The following is a 16,606-nucleotide window of genomic DNA, read 5'->3' as shown; positions in this document are numbered from 1 at the left end:
TTAATTTAGCTCAGTTAGTGTAGAGTTTATACCAGGTTACATCCAAGCACGAGGGGGAAGGGGGACACTTAGTGAGTACATTATTTCTAAAGCACTGCAGAGTGGCCCTTTCACATGCGGAGGAGACGAGCGTTTCTTATTCACTTACTAATAAGACACTCCGAGACGGGGCGTCGAGGTGTGAAAGAAGGATTTAGCATTGAGTTTCACACCTCTTCTCTTCACACTATCCCTGCTGCCACGATGGAATGTGATTTATCTTTAACCTAAAACAACACAAAACGAAAGTAATCACACAAATATACTCCTAATTGTCGTATTACATTTGTCAATGTCAAGGGACACCTCGCCAAAGCTCTTCTCCTCCACAAAGACGTCCCAAAGGCAGTGATACTTGCATTGATTGTCACGTCTTTCCAGGTATTGACTCCCTGAAATGTTCCACAAGGTAGATTTAAAAAAAAAAAACAAGAATGTGGCACCAACTGAATATGAAGCATTTTTGAATTACTAGTACTAGACAGAGCAACCAGGTTTGTGCTGTCTGCACAAACCTGGTTGCTCATCTGTGCACAAACCTCTGGTGCTTCCAGGGTTTGCTGAACTCTCCTATTGTGTAACAGTAAGACTGTGCTGGATAGACACAGTGAGTCACATTTCTCCCTTGATTTCCTCCATAGGTGTTTGCAGAAAGGGCCACAAGGGCATGGTTTACACACGTTTGCACCACCCTGTCTTATTTCATAGGTTTCTTCCACTGTTTATGTTGTCCTGGGATTGGACAAACCACATACTGCAAAAAAAATGGATCAAAGATGGCACCTGTCCATTACTCAATGAGACACAGAATCAGAATTCCTTTAATAATCCCCAGGGGGAAATTGCTTTTTGTTACACACAGCTCCAAAAGAATAAGAATAAGAATACACTTCAAACACAAAGTAAAATATAAATATATAAAAGTAGGAATAAAAAAAAAAAGATGTATTAAAAATTATTATTACAAATTATTACACAGAGGTAAATTACTGCACCAGCTGAGTCCAGAGTCTTAGAATAATGAGACACAGAATCAAGGATCTTACTAACTAGTCTTTGCCATTACCCAAATAAAATGTTTGATACAGAGAACAAGTGAAATGCATCTGCAACTTATGCAGTACTCACTGTTGGAAGAGGTATTCAGGACCTTTACTGAAGTAGCGGTAATACCGTGATAAAGTTAAAGCACTCATCGTGTGGCAGAATGAGCCCTGTCACTGTTAGATTTCAAATATCATTTAAATGTGTTATTATTCGTTATTACCACTGATGCGTTAGACACATTCTGTTCTTGTTCTGTTTGTACATATTTGCCTCTCAGCCCACAAAGCTGGCTCACGAGGAAGAGTTGTTTTCAGAGAGATGACAAAGCACGGAAGCAAATAATGGCCATAAAGCAAACGAATACTGAAGCAACAATCTGATCTCTACAGATGGTTTGGTCTAACTGAGGGGACATTTAGGTCTGAACTCTACGGATGAGAATTCAAATCTGAATGGCGTCCCTGTTCACACCGCTTCAGCACGTGGACACTTCCAAGCTGTCCAGCCTTCACAGCTCAGGGAACAGCCACTAGATGTTCGCATGTTCAGGTCTCAATCTCATATCCTCAGTTGTCTTGTCTGAATCTAACCAGGCCGATCTCAGCAACCAGACTTTTCCCTCAATTTGAATTTCTTTTATTGGAGCTTATTGAATTTGAACAATTCTAATATAGATTTTGCATACTGTACACATATATAGAAAAATAAGGTGCAGAATGCACATACAGAAATCATTTTGAAGAACCCTCTGAATCAGACTAATTGTGGACATGTCCTTTCATTCATAAGCTTAACAGACTCAGTGTATCTTCCAAATTAAACAATGAAGTACGCAATACTTTGAAGAGGTTTAAAAGATTTGAAATTGTGGATATGAAATACCTGAACAGTCAGTTTTATTCTCTGGTTATTCTTTTCAGAATATAAAATAATATCCTATTCTTAAATAAATCACACTTGATGATGACATATATAAACCTCTACCTTCATGTGAAGGTTAGTGGCATATACAGTATATTATGCATTTCTTTCTTCCTTATGCTTTCCTTAATTTGTTGAGAATAACATATTTGTATGGAAGAAGCTGTGTTGAGTTTCACACATGGAATCATTTCCCACTATTGTTGAAGTTAAATGATTGCTTACATGGTTATTGGTAAATGTCTGGCTTTTACTATCCATTCTATTTACAGAGAGGGTATATTCCGATTTTGCACCAGCTGCAGAAACACACTAAGAATAGGATTTATTTATATTTCATAGTTGTTATATGTAATAGGAGAGAAATTCCTCATAGCTGCGTGTGTAAACCGTATCGTTTATAAACAGCTTACCTTTGGCTTTGAACGCAGCACAGTTGGTCTACTGCCACTTCACCCAGACGTCATTTCCGTTACACAACCTTCTCCTAGAGTTTTGTCCAAGATGGCGTCAACGCAGTTAACAGATGAGGAGCTCTTCTCCGAATTAAAGCACTTTGGTTTCACTCCAGGCCCAGTTACCGAAAACACTCGACCGGTATATTTGAAGAAATTGAAGAAGCTTCGCGAAGAGCAGCAGCAACGGAGCTCCAGACCCGGTAAAACCCGTAGCGGCGGTGCCATCAGCAGCACCACTGGCGGCGGCAACACGGCGGGATCCAGGCCAGCCAGCCATGACGTCACGCACCTGAGCTCTAGCAGGAGACCGGGACGGAAGTCCTCCGTCCTCGGCTTCAGCTCCGACGAGTCTGACGCTGAAACTCCGCTGAAAAGAAAGGGCCTCAACCACAGCGGCAGGGCAGACCGAGGCTCTGCGTTTCAACAGCAACCGAAGATAAGGCCCGTCACAACACCGAGTTCGGCTACCAAGACTCAGTATGGCGCTACAAGTACGCTGAGTAGCAACAATTCTTCCCCGGGTCCGGACGGACAGAGAAGTGTCTCACTGGGCTGGGGAGTTCGTGCCAGATCCAGCCCTGAGGCGGAAGGGAGGGATTACGACGAATCGGGGGACGAGGACGGTTGTGATGGGGAAACGGAGAAGAACTCTCGCTCTTTAAATGGTTGTGGGGCGTCTCACTTGAACACTAGCAAGCTAGCCGGGGATTACTCAGACTCGGACGAGGAGGAGGTCGGGGGCCTTGGTGTCGGAGACCGACAGCGAGATAGGTTGGAGTCTAGACGGAGCCACTCGAAAGCGGCGTTCCCTTCCCACGGAGTCGGCCGAGGGTCTCAGACGGGAGGGGCAGCCAGAGAGGTTAACCCGCCTGAGGGTCTAAACATGGTGGGGAGCCGGAGGGAGGAGGGAGCGGGGGGCGAAGTAAAGAGAAGGGAGTCGGACTCATCGGGAGGCTTGCGCAGCCACAACTTTCCCAGGAAGTTCATCTACGTGTCCCTCTCCGAGAACCACGGAGGAGAGGCCGGCAAAAACAACCACGTCGACGGCGATCACGGAGCCTCCAGGAGCAGCAGCACTAGTAGGTTTAGCATCGGGCTAAGACCGCGCTTCTCCAACTACAGCAGCCTGTCCCAGACCTACAGGGGCAACCACTCCAACCACACCGCTCCCAACCACTCCTACAGCCAGGCAGTGCTGAAGCAGAAGCTGTCTGTCCCCGAGGACGAGCTGCTCCAGCAGTTTAAAAGGGAAGAGGTGGCCTCCTCTGGTAGCTTCAGCGCTCACTACCTTTCCATGTTCCTGCTCACGGCAGCCTGCCTTTTCTTTCTGCTGCTGGGCCTCATGTACCTCAGGATGAGGGGCTCTGGATCCTCGGAGGTGGATGGAGTCAGTAAGTATTTGATGGAAATGATTTGATGAAATTTCTCAATTGTTTATCATCTCACAGTGTAATCAGATTATTTGTAAGAAAGCAGTTGTGCGTGAATATCCAACTATTTTGAAGCTTGCGCGGTTTAGTCATCCATTTTATTAATTTCAGCACAGACTGAAAAGAAATTTAAAAAAAATCTACACGTTAAAGTCATCTGCACCCACCGCTTGTGTTCCTTGACCAGGAATCAGCCTGATGGTCCAGGCAGCTGGCTAAAGAGCGCTGCCTACCTCACTAAATAGTATGGACAGACTGGACACAGTAGAATCCCCACACTGTTCACCTGGCTCCTTTGGCCTCACGTGTCGTAACCAGTGACTCTAACTTCAACAAGTCAACAAGTGCAAACCTGTGGCACAGATCAGTGTGCACCGTCCTGTGTTCAGTCTCTCCCTCCTGCAGGTGCAATCACTAGATTTGCTTCGCAAAAGCCAAAGGCAGCTACCCATGTGACAGGAGTGTAATCCATCCCACTTTAAGAAACGTTCGCACAAATGTCAGACCAATCCTGGCCCCAAACAGACGCTAGATTGTGTTCTTTCTGATGTGTTTGTGATCAAGCAAATTAAGCTGATGTTGGCCAAATGTTGAACACATTCCACTTGCTGGGAAGACTTTGCTCGGAAGATTACCCTAATATTAATCAATCCTGATAATGCTCGCACGACTGAAATAAAGGCTAAAGTTGAATAAATTGAGTCACATGAGGATCACATTTCTTATCCTTTACACTTCCTTCATTACCAAAAATGTTGTGCATGTACAGTAGGAAGCACGTGCACCGACCAAGAAACGCAGCCGTTAGCACAGGGCACCGTTAATGGACGAATCCTGTGGTCATTTGTGTCTTTTGAAAACCAAGAACAAGGTTTGAGAATGTCACAGCCAAAATGTTGTTCATTGTGACAAATAACATAAGAGATATTCATTTTTTAGTGCGTATGTTTAATGTCCTGATTTAAAAGCTGATAATGAAATGCTGATATGCCAGATGAAGTTTAATCTTACTGGTGAAACCTATAAAATGCTTTGTTTCCCTCAAATCCCAACAAGACAGATTTTCCTGTTAGCGCAGAGTGATGTCTAGCTGTGAATGGAATTACTGGTTTACTAGAAGCTGTTTGGACCACCACCCACCCAGTACACTGGACGTGAAAGGAATTGTGAAGTGTATTGTATGTAGAGAAGTGAGCTTTGGAGGGAAAGTGGGGAACACATTACTAATTTCCCATGCTACAAATCCAGCTTAAAAATATGTTTTAGGTGATTAAAAAAAAAAAAGTGGTGTCCATACTCTATACAGTGTATTTCAGCCGTTTGTGTCTGTGACTGTGATCAATGTAGTGAGATGGCCGGGCTCCAAGTGGCTGGCTTATGCGGTGAGGTTTCAATGGCCGAGTTTCATGTACAGACACTGACTCACATGTTAAGTGATGGCTGAACTACACTCACATTCCAAAGTCTCCAAACATGCCGTCTTATTGTAAAAGACCAGGTTTTTCCTTCTGCTAATCCAGCTCGTGCCTTTATGTGTGTGGGTTTGCAGTGAGTTGTTTCTGTCTCCTGACTTGATCCCTTTCTCCTTTGTTGCAGTTAAAAGCCATCCTTTTGGCAGCGAGTTTGACTCATCTTATGTAAGTAGAGCTTTTCCTCAGACCTCCTTCACTTCTGTGTATAACAATGTTGTATACAATAGCAAAGTTTTTGTTCTATATGTAGAACACAGGAAAAGCAATGTGTACACTTAGCCTGCAATTAGATTGGACGCATAATGGATGTCAGCAGTGAACACAGCTGAAATGCTGCCGTGGTAATGAATTAGACTGGCTCTGCTGGTCGGGCTGAGATGAGCTGCCCCTTAGGCAGCAGCTCTTGTCCTCTGGTCTTTGTTGTACGGCTGCATTTAATAATTATTTTCATTACCGAATAATATGCCTACAATAATCGACAAATCATTTTGTCTATAAAACATTGGGAGAAGTCCAACACAATATCCTAGTGGCCAAGTGACTTCATCAAATAGTCAAAATCCCCACAATATTCAATTTATTATAATGAAAAGCAAGAAAGGCAGCAACTTCTCACATTTGAGAACTCAGAACAATCAAATCTTTTAATTTCTGTTTGGAAAAAGTGGTAATAGTTATTAGTTGACTATCAAGCTAATTACTGATTATTTTTTTTTTAGCTCCACTTTTTTACGATATGCACATTTCCTTGAAAGCTAGACAGTACCAATTGTCTTTTTGGGAGGTGTTTCAAATGTCTTTTTCACCCCATATATATCAACATGGATAGATAATAGACTAAACTGATACTGAATACTGTCAATAACACGCATACGGTTTTAAAGTCATTTTGAAAGATCACTAAATCTTAGAAAGATTTCTTTCTTTTCTACACTGGGTTTTGTCGAGCTAGGCCCACTAGTTTTGTAATGCTGCAGTCCTCTACCAAAGCTGGCCTTGGCGGTGCAGCATTCTGCTGCATATGTGAGTGAAAATGTTAAATGATTTGGGCGCATCAGTGAGTGACTCTGGGTTCAGACACTGAGCTCAGCAAAATGAACAGATTCGTTAATATTTCAATTAGACATATTTCATAACACAAGTAAATAGACACATTGGATTGGACTACCTTCCCTTCAGGTTTTCAGTAAGAACTTTTTTCCCCCCAACTATCAAAGTGTTCTCATCACGGTTGACAAGTGAATGATAAATAAATGGAGCTCTGTTGGTAGAGTGTGTCCACTAAGTTTTTTTTTTTTTTTTTTGCAGAACAAGACGGAGAAGGAGCTGGTCCTAAAGCTGCTGCTCAATCTACACGACCACTTGGCCCACATTGCTGGTAGCTATTAACTGTCTGCACTGCACTCCACAGCCACTGTCTGCAGAGATGTATGTTAGTACAGTTTCTAACTCAATTGACCAGTGATTCTTATTTTCATTGACCATATTTACCCAAGCAGCTATTCTCCACTAGATAATATATTGGTTTGAGCTGCAGACCTGCTCTTTGCTTGAGTGAGAGAAGGATTAAAAGGCAACTGAAAGGTAGGGAATTTTAAGGTCAGGGCCAGCGAATGATGTCACCTGTCAGAGGGCCCAGTAGACTCACGGTGACACAAGCTGATACTCGCTGCAGGGCCAAATGGTAGGTCAGACATTATTTAACATAAATACTGGGCTTCCAAAGCAAAGCGGACCTGACGTCTGGCACATTTCACTGTGTATGGACAGCACACACTAAAGCAGGAAAACATAGGAAATGTTGTGGTTTTATTAGGCAGACAGACCTAATGAGCACACTGCTGTTCTCAGTGCTTTTAATGATTAACAAGCAAATAATTCACGTCTATTTGCTTATCAATTTGCTCTCTGCACAGAAGAAAGTCAGCAGACTCTATTAGTGTAGTAAGAATGAGTGGCTCTAAGTTTGCACTTAGAGTTGGAGTAAGTTGCTGCGATGTGGAGAACATAGGTGGAAAATGTTTGAAACCTGTTTCCAGATCATTTATCGACAGTCTGACAGTGACTAATATTTAAAGAGCGAACACATTTGCACTTTATATACTGCACACATTGTTTAAAGAAAAATGATTGGTTGGTCCTCAGTCAGACAGTGCTGGGGGGAAAGGCTTGATGTTGTAGTAGAAGCCGAGTAATTGACTAATAACTAGATGATAATATCTTAATTCTAATCCCGAGTATTCTCTACTTTATTTAAATCACATCCTGTTGAAATGATCTAGTACTTGGACGTACAGTACATGGTTTAAAATCCCCTGTTAATTTCATATCCACCTTTGCGGCTGTCATTTAACACGAGTACACATCTGTAGATGAATAGGATGAGAAGACACACTGTGTTGGTGCAAGCAGTTTGCAGAAGTGTGCTCTTTTTCATCAGTGGTGATTTGTTACTGTGATTGCAGGCCAGCATGACTGTGGAGACCAGCAGCATCCAAACAGGAGTCTGTCCATGGCCGAGGCCTCTAAATATTTACTGGTACGTCCACACACACACACACACACACACACACACACACACACGAATCGTGGGTTGTTATACATACATTCCACTCAGGAGTGGCTGAGTTACATGCAACACCGGACTGGTCCAGTCTCAGGCCTAGTATCAGACTGGGGTGAAACTTTTTACATCAGCCCAGCCCTAATGCAATGTGACTCAGTGTCTCCAAATCAGTACCAGAAGTTATTACAATGCTGGACAAATGGGATACACACCTTTTTCTATTGGATTTTGGCGTGTCTTCTATTTTTTATGGATATTTAATTTTCCTTGTAATGTGACACAGTGGCTCTAAAGATAAATCCAATATAAAGACGTGTGTCCTATTTGTCCAGTGTAGTAATACGTTCTGGTACTGATTCAGAGTCACCACCTCAGATTACGTGGACATTTTTATTATGTGCCCTTGAAAAGTCACGGTGAGGTTTTGGAATTTTCAAGAATGTTCAAGCAGGAACATGTTCAACTAGGGATTACTGAAAAGCAGCCTTGATGAAGAAGGCCCTATCGGCCCTATTGCTGGACAATGGAAACTAATTTGTGCTGTTCCTCTCCCTGGTACCATGTGCTGCCTTTTGTTCAGGCTCAGAATCAGGAGTTTAAAGACTTCATTCTTTCTTCTCTGGAGTGGATCATCCGGACAGGCCAGGATGTGGGGATAAGGTAATACATGACCTACGGTATGTATCCATGCTGATCACAAGCTTTGCATGTGACGCCTATACTCACTGTGCATGTGTGTGTGGATGCAGGCTGACCGGACAGGTCGTTGAGGAGCCAGTGACTGATGTGTCTGAGATCTCTCGGCTGGAGTCTACACACCCCAAGATGCCCTTCACATGCCGCTTTCGCCGAGCCTTCCTCACCGTCATCAGCAGAGTCTTCCTCATCGCAGTTGGTGAGATAAGCCACCGCACGTAAACAACAGCAGGCCTGAAACATGTGGAGTTAGTGGTAATCAGTGTATTCCCAAAGCACAGTGGCTGATTCAGGCACCTCCACCTTGTTACAGTTGTACTGCCAGTGTCGCCAATGAGGAATGAATGTAACTGACATCAATGAACACAGAGACGCACACAGATGAAAACCACAGTGTCAGCCAGTACAAATATTGCATTCTTACTTTTGTAAATCTTTTTTTTTTTTTTTAAAGTCGTGGAAGAGAAGATGAGAAGTTTTTAATCCTCAAAATGATGTGAGCTCTTGTGCTATGCGTTGAGTGATAGTGTACTACGTAGCAAGCATCATACATGATTAAACAAGTTCAGCTCCTTTTTAGAAGTCAAGTACATGGTACAGTTCCAAAATGCCATCCAATATTTGTCAAGATATTTTAGGGTGAACCAAAGTGGTGGGCCATCGCTCACCGCCATCCCTAGAGTTCGCTGCTGCAGGGCTAATGACGTGTCACATAAGACAGCTCAGCATAAACCAAACCTCATCAAGAAAGCAGCGTTACACATAACGTTACACTAGAAGACTGTTGGGGACTGTGGGTTTTTTGTCTTTTTACCAGGGCTAGCATTAGCAAGATAACAATGGTGGCAGGACAGCAAGGTGCATTCAGGTGTTCAGTGGGTGGAACTGTCAGCCTGCTGAAGGAGGTCACTTGTTCAACAGATCCCTGTGTGTGACATAACGTGTGTGTTTCCACACACTTGAGGAATTCTTCACATTGCAAAGACCTTAAAAAGTTCATTTTGTGTAATACGTCCTCTTTAAAAGCAGCAGTTTTATCGTAGTTAAAGCATTAAAAGTCGTCTGCCATTCTTATCGCATTAGAGTTTTCCAGAAGTTGTATTTGAACCCATGAATCGTGTGCGTGTCTTTTCTGCAGCTGTAGGCTGTGTGTGGAGCGTGGTCTGCTACATGAAGTATCGCTGGAGGAGAGAGGAGGAGGAGAACAGGCAGATGTACGACATGGTGGAAAGAATTATCGGTAAGGAACACCACACGTTCACGTGAAGCTAGGGACAGAAGTTCTAAGTCACAGAAGCGGCCTGTAGCCTCGGGGGAACGCTGCTGTCTTACACTCTTTCACCTGTGTGTTCACTACCAACATGGTCTCAGATGAGATGAAAAGGTGTGAACATTTAATTTCACAATTAAAGTGATCCCATTAAAATCACACAGTTTTATATTGAAAACCAAAACCAGCTTTATACGTTTTTGTTAGTATAAACCGCATGTAGAGTATGAAAACCGTATCACATTTGTGGGTGGTGGTCACTAAAATGACTCGTAAGATTTGAAGTGTTGCCCCTTTCTTTTCTGCGTGTTCTGTAGGGAGAGTGACCATCATAGGTCACGTTTCTCTCAGCACTTCTCTCAAACCTAAATACGACCACATTTCTTGGCAGGCTGAAAAATCACCTGCCATGTTTTCAAACCCGCGCCTGGGTCTGGGAGACTGCTGCTAACTATGATAGTGATAGTATTTACTGTGAGGTTTTTAGCGCGCTAATGAAAAACTGTGTTAATAATAATTAAAATGTGTGATATTAACCATGGAGAATTTTACCACGCTCTATCGTGAAACTGTCTCTAGTCCCAAACTTTTTATCACAAAGGCTGGAAGCAGTGGAAAACAGAGGAAAGAAAAACTACTACAACTACTAAAATCTGAAGTACCAGTACTAGAGACAACAGAGACATTAATCACATACCCAATGTGTGGAAGTCTGTATTGTGTGTACAATGTACATGTGTTGTGGAGTCTTACTGCCGTCTTTTATCATCATGCTTTAATCCCTCATTGTTCCTACTGTGTCGGTGGTCAGACGTGTTGAGGAGCCACAGTGAGGCTTGCCAAGAGAACCAGGACCTGCAGCCCTACCTGCCCATCCCCCACGTCAGAGACTCGCTGGTTCAGCCTCAGGAGCGGTCAGTACCAACACTGCCACAGCTGGATCTTTGAGTCCGGGTGGAAGACTTTGCAAGGGTTCAGGAAACTACATGAAGGCCATACAGCAAGCCAAAACAAAAAACTGAACTGCTGGACAGTTATTGTCCTAATGTGTAATTAATCTATTTTAAATAAATATCTTAATTAAAAAAGCATTTTTTCCAAGAGCTATAACGTCAGTGAGTGACTCTAAATCAATACCAGAATATATTACTACACTGGACAAATAGGACACGGCTCTTTTATATTGCATTTTAGTGCTTCTTGTGTGTTTATATTAATATTTGAATGGAAATTTCATGATTTTTTTTTTTAAATAGCTTCCATCTAACGTGATGTAGTGACTCTAAAGCACTAACAGCCGATATAAAGAGCTGCGTCCTAATTGTCCGGTGTGTTAATAAGTTCTGGTATTGATTTAGAGTCATCTCCTCAAATTACATGGGTCCTTGAGAAGTCATGGAAAAGGTTAGTCCATGAAAATGTGTGGGAACCCTGGATTTTAAAACTTGTTTAGCAGCCAAATGACTGCTTATCCTCACGGCTCACGCCAGCATCTCACTAATCTGTTCCACCCTGAAAGCATTTAGAATGAATCAAATCTGAAAATCTGTGTTTCGGCTAATGACAAATGCAGTTTTTATGTATTTTTCTCTCTCTTGCTCTGCTCCAAGAGAAGAAAATCTCTTAATGAAAACATATTTTATAGGGTTATCTGAGGTACATCTCCCCTTCAACCTAACATTGACGCATTCTGACACATGTATGTCTCTGTGTAGTACTAATAGTTGTATTAATAATAGTGTTTGCTGCAGTGCGTTGATGTCTCTAAAATGTGCTCCTTAAAGGCACTTTTAAGGCACTATCAAACTATAGGAACTGTTTGTCTGGAAGCCGAGTCAGTAGTTGTGATATTTTACAGGAAGAAAATGAAGAGGATTTGGGAGCGGGCTGTGAACTTCCTGTCAGCCAATGAGTCCAGGATTCGAACAGAGACCCAGAGGATTGGTGGAGCGGACTTCCTGGTCTGGAGGTGGATCCAGCCTTCTCTCAGTTGTGACAAGACGTCCTTAATGCCCTCCAAAGTCTGGCAGGGAAAAGGTAAGACGCACACGCAATGTTTTAGTGGCATGACATGACATGACATGAACAGCTGATGGGCAGCAGCACGCAAGAGGGAGGAACAAGAGGAGTTGATTGGATGTGGATTCCCACAGATCAATAGTCTGTTGTTACACTACCACATGCAGACTGTCTGACGAGGTGTGCCCCACAGTTGATCTGAAACGGGAGCTGTGGGGAGACATCGGCTGGTTATAAAACTACTGATGTTACATCAGCCTTTAAAAGTCCATTGTTAGCCACTAGTTCAGAGCCAAGAAAACATGCTCTCACTGTGTGTCCTGTGTGTTCTGACCAAATTATCAGCTCATTTTGATTTTGTCCCCCCTCCCCAGCTTTCCCTCTGGACCGGAGGAACTCTCCTCCCAACAGCCTGACTCCATGTCTGAAGATCAGAAACATGTTCGACCCAGTCATGTGAGTACTCGTCTCTGCTGCTTCTTTGACGCACGGTCGGGGGCGAGTCTACGTAGTCCCTCCCCCGATTGGACCTTCCGTGTGTGACACAAGTATTTGCATTTTCAGGGAGGTTGGGGAGAACTGGGACCTCGCCATCCATGAGGCCATCCTGGAGAAGTGCAACGACAACGACGGCATCGTCCACATCGCCGTAGACAAGAACTCACGAGAGGTATGCTGTCCAGTGTGTGATGAGCAAACTTTGCTGTCAGCCCTTCCACACCGTTGGCTGTAGTGATGTCACACTGTGCTTCCTGCTGTCTCCACAGGGCTGTGTCTATGTGAAGTGTCTCTCTGCAGAGCACTCAGGAAAAGCCTTCAAGGCACTTCATGGCTCCTGGTTTGATGGTAATAACGCTTATTAACACTTACATTTGACATCAGCAGTATCAACTGCCACACAACAATTAACCAGCCATAAACATGAACACAGTCGAACAACCGCGTGTTTTTATTGAGTTTCTGGGTTGGCCGTCATGTCCGTCCCATTCTTGTGAACATGATACATCAGGAACGTCACCAGGGAATTTCCTCAATTGTGGCTCAAACGTCAAAATTTAAATTTTTCTCAAACGTGCAAACGTTTAATAGGATAAAATTCTAAAGACATTTTATATCCCAAAGGTCAACTCGACGGTGACATCATAATGCTGAGGAAAACACTTTACTGGCCATTATTCAACACCATTACTGATGTGTTTATTTGTATATTGACAAGTATGTAGCAGAAAGCACAGCATTTATAGCCTGAGCTCATTTGCAACACCCGCCCTTAGGTGGGCCTTTTGAAACGCACAAACCACAACAAGAAATACACCAGAGACAGTACCAAACAGAAGCTCAGCATTAAATCTGTAGCTGAAGTCATCAGACAACAACAAAAGACGACTGTAATACATGACTAAAACAAGAAGAAGAGCCAGGTCGTTCATGATTACATGACTGTGCTTGAGACCATATTCTACATTTGGTCGTGCACTGAATTGGTGACACTAATCTTGGGTCTGGATAGACATGGATTTAACTTCGACTTGGGGGGGGCTGCCCATGACGACAGGCCTGCTCATCATGATTGTCATTATTCATAGTATTACCAAAGGATTTTTTCATTTAAAACCTTGTACATTTTTGGTGTAAAAAAAAAAAACCTCACTAATGTTTAAAAACAGTACATCGCCTCAGCCGGCAGCTCCACTGGATCAGTTCAAAAGTGTTTATCTATCAGTCATTTAGATTCCACGGTGCAGATTTTAAAAAGTGAGTTCAATCAATCATCGTTGAGCCGCTCTCCTTCAGTCACCATCACTGAGATAGCAGTACTTCTATGTGGGGGGGTTTGGGGACAGTAGACACTGATACAGAAGTGAGTGAGGTGACAAACATCAGCACCTCAGAGAACTGTAGTGACCGTTCAGTGACAGGCTCCTGCTTTTGGTTCGACAGGTAAGCTGGTGACGGTGAAGTATCTGCGTTTGGACCGATACCACCAGCGCTTCCCACAGGCCCAGGGCTGCAGCACGCCCCTGAAGGCCTCCAGCCTCCACCTGAACACGGCGAGCACCCTGAACACTACGCCCCGCCTGCAGCACCGCGGTTCAGCCAACTCTTCGGGCTTCTCATGAGACCAGCATTAACGTTAGGTTTAGCGTTCTCATCTGTGCCCTCCCAGCATGACAGCACCAGTCTGCTGCTGCTCCTTCACTGCTTCATAACGGGGAAGACTTCAGTCTGTGTCATGGGAGAGCTTTTTCTTTTTTTTTTATTGTTTATTTTTCCTTCTTTTTTTTTTTTTTTTTTTCTTTCAACACAGGATCTTTGCAAGCGAAACTGTTCAGCGGTGCAGTGTTTGTTTTCTATAATCTTTGTATTACAAATGTCATGAATTTAACAAGGAAGCAAAGTTCTTCTGGAGTATTTAAGATGTGTGCAGAGACTCCAACCCTCCCTCCTTCTCTTCCACAGTCTAACTGATGCCATGATGGAGTTCATGTGGGCACTGTATGGAAATGGCTGCATGTATCAGAGTATGCCTCTATGTAAGCTTTCAGTACAACACAGTGTGGGTGTTCATTTCCTGAAGATGTTCAATGTACTCCCTGTTATTATTATTATTATTATTCTGATTATTATTATTATTATTATTATTATTTAGTCAAGCGAGGAAGGCATGAACAGACTTGTAGAGGGTGTGCTGTAAATACATGTGAATGGTGGCACAAGCTTTATCCTCCGTATTAAAAGCAAACCATAAGCTCACATTTTTCTTGCTGCTCACTTGGCACAGCAGAGAAAATCTGCAACCAGAGGCAAACACTCCCCAAGAGGCCGCAACAGCCCCGATGCGCGCACACAGCCGTAAAGCTGAGAGGACGTGGCCGCATCTTCCACGTGGCCTCTTCTTTCCCTTTGTCCTCGGTTTTGTCACTGCATCCAGCATCGCTCCCAAACTCCGATACAGTAGAATGAGGGAGTGACCCGGAACGGTCACCTGAGGGTTTCCTGTCCAGATATAACCCAATATATTCCCAACTTATTATTACTACTTATTTGTATCATTTACCTCTTTCAGGTCATTGTTGGTGCATCCCCCTCATTGAATTGTATTTCCAACCCTGTTGCGAACGAATAGTGTGCATTCTCCTCTGTGTGGGCATGACCAACAGACCAGAGGGGCACACGGACAGATGTTTTCCTGCCACGATGGACCCTGACCCTGTCACCACTGGTCTTTGATCACATCAGCCTCTTGTAACGAAGCTCCCACTTGTTTCGTCATACGACGTACTGTGAGGATGGTGCCAGCTTGTAATACTCAATTCCAAATCTTCCGCCCCCTCCGAGGAGACTGTGTTGAACTTGGTGGGAATCCGGATGGCTCGTGTGTTTTTACAGCACCTGTGTATTCAGAAAAAAAGAAAACGCTAGGACAAAATTCCAGGAGTTGCCAGACATAATTTAATTTTTTTCTTTTTTTTTTTTTTTTTTATGCAGTGAATTGAAAGTTGGATTCAGTATTTGCAGTGTGAAATTGTACAAATGATGCACATTTCAAATGTTCAAAAGCTGCTGCAACAGTTTGCAGCAGACAAACCCAACTGTGCCTTAAATTTGTGCTTTTTTAAGACTGGCACTGCATTACTGGAGAATGTCCTGGATTTAAATGTCGACACAGTTTAAAGGGTGAGTAAGGCCTGCCATAGATGTAGTTTTGGTAGTTTGACATCTTCAAATTTGGTATTTTGTAGCAGTTTCCTTTGATATTAAACCAAATGCTTCTCTCTATTTATTATTATTATTTTTTTTTACATCCGCTGTGGTGATGTACTATTTTAACGTCACTAGACCTGTAACGTGTCCTGTTTTTTTTTTTTTGGTTTTTTTTTTCCTTTCCATCATCAACACATGGACTCATCGACCTTACATCCGCTTCCAAACTCTTGTCAGGATGTGTAAAACGACAAAATAAAGTGAACACTTTCAGAAATAAGCCAGTTTATAGTGCATCACTGTAATCTATTTTTGTACGTCTCCAGCAGAACGGGGCACCTGCAGCGCCTCGGCCCACGCTGACTGAACGAGGCGCAGTGTAAATGTTGGTTTGACGTGACGGCACCTCTACAGGCTTGTGCTCCACCGTTAAAACGCATCCTCATAGATGCACTCTTTTTTTTTTTTCCTCCGATGTATTTTCTGTAAACACTGTACATTGATATAACTGTAATATGTACTATTATATGCAGCTTTATTTCCATTGCGTTGTTTGTTTGGAGTTACCGGGACCCCTGACCTGCTAGCCAGAGGGGGAAGGTGTACAATACTACAGACATTTAAAAAGATACAGATGTTTTAATGTAATTTGTCAATTGTACAAACGGCTCAAATTAAAGGTTTATTAGGAGTTTTTAAAATGGTGTTTGTCGTGCTTTTCTGAAACCTTTTCGAAACAGCTCTCTGAGGTCTTATGTGGTCTTTAGCTTAGATGTGTTGGGTCTGCTTTAGTTCAGTAAATATCCACAATTGATGTGACAAGGTCTTGCTTTCTGTGATCTTTTTGTCATATTCTAGTCAGACAAACTCGTATTTCTACACCGTTAGTTCTCCCACAACATTTATGCTTTCAACAATAGACACTGAGATCATTCATTCAATCATTCAGGTCCAAATTTGAAAGTTTAAAATATAGACTGTCC

General features: G+C 43.0%; 1 protein-coding gene across 1 annotated transcript; it reads left to right on the top strand.

The window, feature by feature from the left end:
- Positions 1–2,424: 2,424 nt before the first annotated feature.
- Positions 2,425–16,324, top strand: lemd3 (LEM domain containing 3). The gene is made up of 13 exons (XM_070853954.1): positions 2,425–3,856; positions 5,492–5,532; positions 6,676–6,745; positions 7,833–7,906; positions 8,514–8,593; positions 8,683–8,828; positions 9,768–9,869; positions 10,711–10,813; positions 11,758–11,936; positions 12,293–12,374; positions 12,483–12,588; positions 12,686–12,764; positions 13,860–16,324. The coding sequence occupies exons 1-13, from the start codon at positions 2,512–2,514 to the stop codon at positions 14,036–14,038; spliced, it is 2,586 nt and encodes an 861-aa protein (XP_070710055.1). The 5' UTR covers positions 2,425–2,511; the 3' UTR covers positions 14,039–16,324.
- The last annotated feature ends 282 nt before the right edge of the window (positions 16,325–16,606 follow it).

This window comes from Pempheris klunzingeri, chromosome 22, assembly GCF_042242105.1.
Source record: "Pempheris klunzingeri isolate RE-2024b chromosome 22, fPemKlu1.hap1, whole genome shotgun sequence".
Taxonomy (NCBI): Eukaryota; Metazoa; Chordata; class Actinopteri; order Acropomatiformes; family Pempheridae; genus Pempheris; species Pempheris klunzingeri.
This window is presented reverse-complemented; position numbering and strand designations above follow the sequence as displayed.